This window comes from Saccostrea echinata, unplaced genomic scaffold (assembly GCF_033153115.1).
Source record: "Saccostrea echinata isolate AGI-Se365-2 ecotype Australia unplaced genomic scaffold, CSIRO_AGI_Sech_v1 ptg000008l, whole genome shotgun sequence".
In the NCBI taxonomy this organism is placed as follows: domain Eukaryota; kingdom Metazoa; phylum Mollusca; class Bivalvia; order Ostreida; family Ostreidae; genus Saccostrea; species Saccostrea echinata.
The window spans coordinates 11,776,689-11,787,372 of NW_026889757.1; the positions used below are offsets into that span (position 1 = coordinate 11,776,689).

At 32.3% G+C, this 10,684-nt stretch overlaps 1 protein-coding gene across 1 annotated transcript; it reads left to right on the forward strand.

The window, feature by feature from the left end:
- Positions 1-758: 758 nt before the first annotated feature.
- Positions 759-9,377, forward strand: LOC133181083 (asparagine-rich protein-like). The gene is made up of 7 exons (XM_061315626.1): positions 759-882; positions 3,632-3,916; positions 4,464-5,552; positions 6,619-7,010; positions 7,355-7,445; positions 7,616-7,695; positions 8,370-9,377. The coding sequence occupies exons 1-7, from the start codon at positions 822-824 to the stop codon at positions 8,430-8,432; spliced, it is 2,061 nt and encodes a 686-aa protein (XP_061171610.1). The 5' UTR covers positions 759-821; the 3' UTR covers positions 8,433-9,377.
- Positions 9,378-10,684: the final 1,307 nt, after the last annotated feature.

Here is a 10,684-nt window from a genome sequence, read left to right on the forward strand (position 1 = left end):
TTGTTTTATGGAAATCGATAATGTTTAGCATATCATTACATCTACCATATTTAAAGTTCTCTGAATTTTTCTTACAAGTCACAAGAAATTTTGCGTAGAAAAAAAAACTTCAGTTTGATTTACTAGATAAATAATGATTGTAACTGTTTTCCTATTAATCGTCTTTTTGTGTTTCAAATTTAACCATATCTCATTTTTGAATTTTATACTCCTTTGGTGGTCTATTCAATCATTATGAATTTCACTTGAAACATATACAACTTGACATGAAAACAATAACATGAAACATACACCTTTACAATTTTATGAGCAACAAATTTACAACCCCGCAATTACGATTTCTGCCATTGCGTGGTATAGTGGGTGAAATAAGAATTCCTTGTAAATACGTGTTTGTTTATCATAAATTAATGCAAATGAAGATATAACACGTCAAAAATTATTTTCAAATCAATTGACGGCATGTTCTTTCGCCACAGAATATCTTGTTTAAGGCGCTTAAAACTTAAAAAATCGTGATTGTTCGCTACTAGAAGACAAAAAGTTACGAACACCACGTATTCAGTGCAATTCGTATCCATTTTTATCATCCTCATTAACGAGGCAATGAATTACCATTGTTATTGTATTCAAATGTAAAACCGACGACACACCCTATGGTTGAATTTTAAATGATTCTGTCATAGCAAGTCTGACATGATCTGAATTACTTATATTTTTCGGCGTTTGTTGCGGCCATTCACAACGCCAGAGACTGCCCGTGTCTCTACAAGTTTGTTGTCAGGATAAGAAATCAGGAACCGGACAAGCATTCCACCAATATGAACAGATTAACATTTTTTATTTTATTCTGTGGATTTGTATCAATTTGTGAAGGACAAGGTAAGCAGTGTTCTTAAATAAAAAAATATGCTTTTTGAAATTGATATAGCTATTGATAACATATTTTCTTACATTTTTATATTTCCTTTTCATAATTTTCCCCCAATATTTCTTACAACATTGAACTTATAATTATTAATATGATAATGCAGTGATCAATTAGCAAAACAAAAGTAAAACATACTAGGTGTACTAATTGATATATATGCGTCTAACGTGTTAACATACCTTATGGTAATTTTAACCACTGTATCTATGCAACTAAAGTGTTTTAATTATCATTGTATCATTTTAATCCTTATAACAGCGAAACAAATTGCTCATGACATAGCATTAGTTCGTAATACGCTTGTTTTTAACTTAACAATTAACAAGTGAACAAATATGTATTTTTGATGACGTGAAAACCCATGGCTTTCTTGTCTTTTCATAAACACATTTATTTTCGATAATGAATATATTATAAATTCGTTGTATGTTTTTTTTTATTTCACATTAAACAAAGCTTTGTAGAATATAATTTTGCTTAAAATCTATTTTACATTTTATATACATATACTTAAGATACAACTAATGATTTTATGGTGGGATGTGATGGGCAACAAATTTCGGGGCATGCTAACATTTGATTTCAAATGAAAATTTAATCGTTAAAAGAAGGGGGCTTGAGGGAGAGAGAGAGAGAGAGAGAGGGGGGGAGTTGAACCTCATAGATATTAAATAGAATTAGCTTAAAATTTACGTAATAGCTAAACTTCAGTTGTGAAAAATGCAGATGCAAACGTAAAACTATTAATTCTACCGACCTCATATTTATCACCAGGATACATTTGTAACCAAAACTTAGTTTAAAAGTTCATAGCATTTAGCGAATATTATGTAAAATGGAATAAAATACCATGATTCCCTTGGTTTTTTATGCTAGATGTGGATGCTTTCATCCTTTTAATTTCTTCATGCGCGAAATTTTTCAACTACCCTCAGGCTTCAACTTGAAATACAAGATATAGACCATATGTGTCAAAATTGTCTGTTTTCTAAACTATTTTACTTGAATTTGATGGATTATTTTCTTATCATTTATTTGTTATCTAAAAGAGAAAAAAAGATTGACAGAAGACACATTTAATAGTCTTTGATTAATTACCGGTTAAAAACAGTACAAAAATTCTTACTATTCAGATTTGGTGACATATTTTTGATTGGTGTCTAAGGTAATTGATAAACAATATTGATTGAGTGTTATATACTCCATTTAACTGAAAGTCAAACGCAGACGGCGGTTCATGAAGTGTATGTCGACAAAGATGCTCAAATACTTTTATGGATTCGATCTTTTAACGACTTTCAGTAAATGATTTCTTGTATTCAAGATATTCTAAGCAAGAAAACCTTAGTCACTGTGATTAACTTGAAATCGATGAGGTCGATAGAAGAAATCAATTTAGTTGTTTGTATTTAGTTTATGCACTTAGGCAAGTGAGCAAGAAATAAATTGATCCAAAATATAACGATTAAGAAATAACGAGAAACAAGAGCAAAGGAGATCTCAATGAGTATGGACTTAGCTGGTTAAATTAATGAAATAAATTTGTGAAAACGACAGTAAGTGCAAACTTACTAAATGTCTGGAAAACGCATAGGTGGAGCGCAATATACATAAAAGATGTATTCAAATTTTTTGGCCACAATACCATTCTGTGGCTTGTAGCATAATTAATCAAGAGATGCAAAATTATCGTTTCGTTAATTATCACAGATGTAATCTGAACTTGATTACTAACGATTTCTAAAATTTTGACATAATTATTTAATGGAATGTAGGTATACTTTGACAAGTAGGCGCACACAGACAGATATATTGCATTTAAGGAGGAAACTATCTGTTCATTTAATTTTAATTGGCTAATTATGGTAATAGAAATAAATTAATATATAGGTTGCGATTAATCACTTTGATGCATGCTACCAACACCTGTCACGTTCTTTAGTACAGTAAGAATACGAAAATGCATTGATCAATAAGCAATGAAATACAGGAAAATGATATCTATTTTGAGGATTTTGGCTCATTGGCAATATTGATAGTTTACATTGTCATGAATATTTTACGTGAAGAGATTTACAGCGTAATTTACAAAAAAGAATTTAATATGAAAAAAAAGATATTATGCGTTATTCATTTATGAGATATAGCATATCCCTAACGATTGTATTATAAAAAAAAGTCATTGAATTGATTTTGCTAACGTTAAAATTGAAACTTAAACTTTAAGGTAAACTATACTTTTCCCTTTTCAAGTAAGGTATCCTTCTTCCAATAACAAAAAAGTAGTATGATGCACCAGTATGTTCTTTCATGTGTCTTTTTGAATAAAGACACATGATATTAATGATATTACATTTTTCTTTAAAATTATCTAGTTCTGTTTGTGCCAAGATTGTGGATGATAAAGTTAACTAGTTTTATCAAATGAACAAAAATATTGCTTATACATTTTTTTCTGATTTTCGTGAACGTAGCATAATGCTTTGATTTGTATTTTTCGATTCTAGATAGGTATAGTTTATCACTTCACATAGAAAAAAAATTATACAGGTTCACCGTTTATATCAAACACCATTTAGCTGTCCTGAAATGTCCATGGACCTTTTTCACTACTCAGCATAGGCATATGTCCAGCTGGCAAATTTGGCAATTATTTATGCACACAGTGTACTGCCCTCTGATTCGACATCACTGTTTCAGGGCCAACACGCACTAAGCAATTCCAAGCAAACACAGCCGCCGACATCGTATGTGATACTAGGAATATCGGCGATACAGTCACGTGGTATAAGAATAATGATGTTATTACCGAAGCTACCTTTCCTAATTTGATTTTATACGAAAACATTCTCGGATTTCCCAGTATCTCTGAATCTGATAGTGGAACTTATACATGTGTAATTAATGGGGAACTCTCGACTGCTCAAAACACAATTGTTGAAGTTCTTCCGTCCAATGGTCAATCGTCTTTTGATCTCAGTCCAGGTAACAGTGCACAGAGGTGACAGAGCTTATTGTTCTGCAAAGACACATTTTGTTGCTTGTAATTTTATTTTGCATCGGATTTGTTTAGCCCACTGGTAATTTAACCGAGGAACGTAACACAGTGGCGGCCGTGGAAAAGAACTTCTTTATATGATTTATTTTTAGCCCATAATGAATAAATTCAATTAGGAAAAACATTCTTATAGCTTGTAATTGTATCAATATTTTTAAGGTCTAAAGAAGTAGCCAACATTATGCTTTTTAAAAAAACTGCTATACCGTATAAGGAAAACTAAAATAACATTGAGGATTACTAACTCAGCATGCATTGGCTAATTACTTATGGTAATGGATTTGGAAGTGCAAGCCTTATCGTACCCGGTATTCAGAATATATATTTATAGAGGATATTTACTTCTAATTAAAAAATAGCAAATAAGAGAGCTCATGTTACCTAATACAGGTTCATACTGGATTCGCAAGGTATATAAATATTTTCAAATCTATTTGCAATTTTACTTATATACTTTCTCCTTTTTTTCGTAAGGAGTATTTGATAACATGGCCAATGACCCGACACTACTTTTGGAACCAAATCCACGTGCAGGTTTGTTACCACCATCAAAACCATCAAAACGGAAGAAGGCCCTTCTCCCCTCTATGGAGCCCGTACAACGAGAACCAACTAATATTCAGGTTGATGTACCTATGGAGCCTCCTATCCAAAATCCTGACATACCGTTTCCCGATACAACGATTGGGCCCTTAGACCAACCGATGGGACCAACGGACCCACCCATGATAAACCAACCTATGGGACCACCAGAAACACCCATGATAGACCAGTCTATGGGACTAACAGACCAACAAACGGGACGAGTAGACCGAATGGGACCACCAGACCAACAAATGGGACCAGTGGATCCTCCCCCTCCACCAACTACACTTCCCCCAGAAGTGCCTAGGGGAAATTCCCAGTTTTCACTTACAGGCTCAGAAGTTGTTAAAGAATGGCTCCCTTCTAACTTTCAAGAAAATATCCCAGGTTTAGATGCAATGATGCCCTCTGATCCCGCAATACCACCTAAGTCTGTGAACCAAATTTTTAACCGTAACTTGGGGTCTGTCCAACTTCCGAATTCTGGCGGAAGAAGAATACCAAATGCACGACGCAACAATGAACGACCTATAGTCGATTCACAATTTCCAGTTCAAGATATTGCAAATGTAGTTCCAGTGCAAGATGCCATGGGGATGGGCGAAATGCCAGTCACAGATACAACAGGCATGGACCAGATGGCTAATGCCGTTGAATTGGGCAATAATTTTGGCAATTTCCCGGAGTTTGGAAATGCCATCGACATGGCATCACCCGCGGAAAGGGGAACCAAAATCCTTGATATTGCTTCAGGCATAGTTCCCCTGGAGCCTAATGCAATTCCAGGCAGCCAGAGAAATGAACAAGAATATACTGTTTTCCATGAAATGAAATGCCGCCTCAGAGCTCATTTTACACCTGCTGGAATAGACCAGACAAGATACGAAGAGTATCTTAATGGAGATTGGAAAATTAGGTATTGTGCTCCGGGTTCTGGTTACAACGTAACGACATGTGGCTGCAACAATATACTAACAGGTACTATAACTTTATTGATCAATCAATACCATACTTTATTGTTTAAAAATGAAGAATTTGTAAGATAACAATGAAGAGTTGCTATGAAGTGATGTATGAGACAATCTGACAACATACACACATTATCTTCTACATACTAAACAGAATGATTTGCATCTTAGACCGTAAAGACTTATTTACAAAGATTGTTTTCGAAGATATATGATTAGTTGAACTTATTTCTTTTCTTTTTTTTTATTCTGCTGTTGAAAACGTTAACTATTTACGGAGTAATGTAAAGATGTATATATACCCTATGAATATTATGCAATATGTAAAGACCTCAAAATTATGTAGATAGGAAGCACAGCAATATTATAATTATTTAGCGCCAGTCTTACATTTTACTCAGCTTATAGATACGCATTTTTGTTGCAAACCAACTGACATTTGAATTATGTTATCAAAGTGCACATATTGATGAGAATGAATTTGTCACCGTGTGCTTGCATATATCTCAATATTAAATATTATATTTTAGAATATTGTGTTGCTCAACCAAATCAATCTCTCGATGTTTGGCTCATTAACAAAGTTTAATCCCCCCCCCCCCCCAATGCATTCAACTGCTAGTATGTAAATGTTAATAGAAATACACTTAAATGAATACCGTATTACAAGTATTTTTTTTTTCGAGGTAATCCAATTTTTGCTTTCTTTGCATGCACTTTTAACTTGCAAAAAAAAAAAAAAAAAAAAAAAAAAAAAACTAAGTTTGCATAAAATTGTCAACAGTTGTTTTTATCATTAAGATTACGTCACTAGATACATTGTACTTCTAATTAACCACTGGGAGTATGACAAATTGGAATAAGAAAATAAAAATTACAGTATTTTGGACAATTTTTTTTTTATAAAAACCGTGATACCTACAGAAAAGATCATCATAATAGATGAAATATTGCAGAATATCTACCGTGAAAAACGTGCAGCGAGCATTATAATATTTGACAGTTATAAATAACAAATGACGATCATTTAAATAGCTTTGAAATTCATGCTTATAAACCCAACATTGCTTTTATAGGTCGCTATCCTTTGACCAGACCCATGAGCGAATGCAGACCGGAAATAGCTCTTATTTTCCGAGGAAATCAGATAATTAATACAGCCGGAAGTAATGATTCTGTAGACGCTACTGGTGTTGACATACGTGACAGGAGCGCATACTTCGACGGAAGCAATCGTTTGTATTTTTGGAAATACCAGTATTATGAGTACGATGACAAACTCCAGATCAGCTTTAAATTTAAGCCCAAGCCAGGTCTTAGAATGGAACCCTACACTCTTGTAAGCAACTGTGAAGGCGAAAATGAGCCATCCTTTGGGATTGTTCTAAACAGCTTTGATGATGTTGCAACTTTTTTCATAAAGACAGATGAAGCAGAAAACCAAGGATTTTTTACAATTGAAATTGATGTACGTATATTTTTTCACAAATATTCCAAAAAGATATTTGAACAAAAGAAAAGAAAGCTTAAAAAGTTTTCAAAAATAAATGTATATTTCACTGGAAGAGGAATGGTTGTCAGAGGATTTTTTTTAAAATGAAATACGAAACCTCCAAATATACTTTGTTACATTCTTTTGCGCTTTGAAAATTGTTAAATCAAACTATCCTTAACATTGGTGAATTTTCAAATCTTCATTTTCAAGTGATTGTATCTCCAAAGGTAAAATTTGTAAACATATCAAAACACATTATCTATACATCAATATATTGTCAATATCAAAATGATGTCATATCTAACATTCTATTTCAGCCAAACACATGGAATGACGTGTATTTCAGATACAAGAATGGACAAATGATAGGAAAAATTAACGATAAAATAGCAGTAAAACCACTAACGGGTAAGCAAAATATAAAATTGTATTTCAATTTTTAAAAAAAATTCATTTCCTTAACTTGAATTTCCTTAACTATGGTGATAATCTTATTCTTCTTTCACAATTTATTAATTGAAATTTTCGTGTTTCATTTTGATATCATTTTGTTAAATTTTTTCGTTAATCTTTTTCAGGGAGAATTCAGAAACGGCCTGATACAATGGTGTTTGGTAGTTGCAATAGATATGGTAATTTTACAGGACAACTCAGAGATGTAAGTGGTTTCTTATTTTGTTGACATATTATTTTTATCCCCGTTTGAAAAATGGGGGGGGGGTATATGTGATGGGATGTTCGTCTGTCCATTGTGCTTCTGGACAACCATCTCTAATCCGGACTCATCTTATACCACTAAATAAAATTTATTGAGACTTTCACAGAATCTTTGTTACATAGTGCTATTGTACACCCCCTATATTATTTTTTGATCGGACACATGTTTCGGGTTTCCTAAAGCAAAACTTGGACACTGCAATTCTTTTTATAAAATTGGGAGTACCCATCTTTTATCTGCAATATCCTTCTATACCACTGAATAAAATTTAATGATACTTTCACAGAATCTCTATTAGATAGTGCCATTGTGCACCTTCTACTTCATGTTTTGATCAGACAGATCTTTGGCCTTCCCCATAGCAAAAAGATGGACTTTGCCATTATACTCATATGGGAGTGGGGGTATGATTTTGTAAGTTCAGTGCTCACAGTACCTCTAGTTTAAATTACATGTATTTTAATCCATCTAAGTATGTTTGATTTGTGAAAAGCGTTCATACACCCCCACCATTTCCACAATTTTTATCATATCTTAAGTAAATGCATGGTAAACAGTATTAATGTATTATGATATACACAGTATATATAAATTTAGTATGTGTTTCATTACAGATTACTACATACACAAAATGTCTACCTCCGTTAGACAGACAAGTGGAAAGAAAACTTGGGTGAAAGTTTTAAGAAAGACTACTAGTTGACTCTAATATGTTCTGTGTTCAGTAACAAAGTGAAAATAAGCTGCTTGCGTTAGAGATGGAAGTAAACAACATCAGATTATGAAAAAGAAAAACAACAACCACACTGGCAAACGTCAAAACATTTCTCGAATTAAAAGAAAAATTAATGGTAATGTTAAGATCTAGACGAGAAGGTATTACCTGTCTATTACGTATGGACTTTTAGCAGGGTTCACTAATTAAACTGGACCATTAACCTTTCGGCGCCATTCACGCACGCGTAATATGCTAATGTAATTATGTTAATATTCTCTGTCACTGACTTAATATTTGTATCCCGTGTTTATATCTTATTCTATAATGTAAACCCTGAATTGCCTCACAATCACTTCATTCTGTTCTGTACATTATATTGTGACAATGATTTATCATCATTTTTTTAGTTTCATTTCATTTTTTTTTCATATTTATGTATATGATACGAGTTTGTCTTCAGAATCAGAAGTTCGTGAACTGTATAATGCGGTATTTATATTTTCTTAAAGAAAGGCGTGGAAAGTTAATTTTAATCACGTTTTCGTGTGTTGTTTGTTGATATATTTATAAATTAAACAATAAATTCTGTATCAGATTAATTAATTATGAAACGAACAGGATGAGCAGTGAGAAACGTATATGGCTTGTCATGCATTTTAAGAGGAATGTATCATTTCCTTCTCTTTTTTGAAAAACCAAAATTCGAAAAGATTTGTTGTATAATAATAAGTATTTATTATTTGAAAGATTTTTTTCTTTATGCTCTTCTTATAAATTTGAAACGTCGTGTTTGGATAATGTTATATACTGCTATACTATATATGGCATATTTGGCATTGTTTGATTCCTTGGAAAAAATTGATGCAATTTGTACATTGTATTCAATAAAAATAGTTTATTCCTATTTGTATTCATATTCATAATCCCTTAGTATTTTGCTTTGACGTTCGCTAATGATTTTCCAGTAGAAATTTAATAAAAATGCACACAATTTCGGAACACCCTGTAAGGCAAAATGTACCAGAAATGACGTTTTTACTTGACGTTCTTATAAAGGATTTTATTCCTTTATCCTGATAAGAGTAATCTTTCGAAGGGTCAATGCAACTTACGAGAACTAGATGCTGTCATAAGATTGGGTTAAAATGAAAATCTTTAAGTCTAATTACATATTTACAGGACACCTTCAGTCATATTCCCAAAGGAGATTTGGCTACTGCGTAAAACATAAGAAGAGTTCTAGAAATCGGGTTTTATAGAAAAATGTTTCTTATTCCAATTTTCCCAGGAAGATAATTGAAATCCCCTAACCTTGTTGCACATGTACAGGACATCCAATCATATTTAAAAAGACATTGCGAAAAAGTGAAGAGTTCTGGGACCCAATTTTTCTTTGTAGAAAAATGTCATTTTTGGATGCAAAATGAAAATTCAAAAACCTTATTGCACATCTTCAGGACACATATTCTAAAAGACGAATTGAATACTGCTTAAACTGCAAGTGGAATTTGAGGACGAAGAATACAAATGCTCAATGCTACTTACCAACTTAGAGAGGCAAAAAAAAAAAAAAAAAAAAAAAAAAAAAAAAAAAAAAAAAAAAAAAAAGGAAAAGATATAACACCAAAACTGAAGCATTAGAAGTTTTAGATTCTATATATACATATTTGTTGTTATTTATTTATTTATTTTTTTTTTTTTTGGTTAAATTAAACAATAATTTATTCACGAAAATGAATGGGATTGGGCAGCAGCCGTAGCTTATGTTTGTTTCTTTGCAATGGGTACTTCATTGACGGAGCTACTGAGGTGCCAAAGAGCAAGGTTTACTGAGGGCCTTTTCCTAAAACTTCCAAACTGTTCTATTTTAAGTGAAAATCAAGTATTATTAGGACTCTTTGTCACAATATGTTTTTAAATGACCTTATTTTCTTGTTAGTCTATGAATAATGAAATGCATCATTATTCCCATTTCCAGATTTCTTAGAAATGGCAAATATCAAAATTTTAAATAGAGAACAACCTATGATCTAAAATGTTCCAACTTATGTTTATAGAACTGTAAAGTAAATTATAAAGCATGTTATGTCTAATTTCAATCTCCATCGAGGGGTGTTCTCATATGCGAATATACCCCAAATACAACAATTTTCTGTAAAATGCCAAGACTTTGGAATTTTACAAATTTTTTCCTTTTCGCATCAATTCACC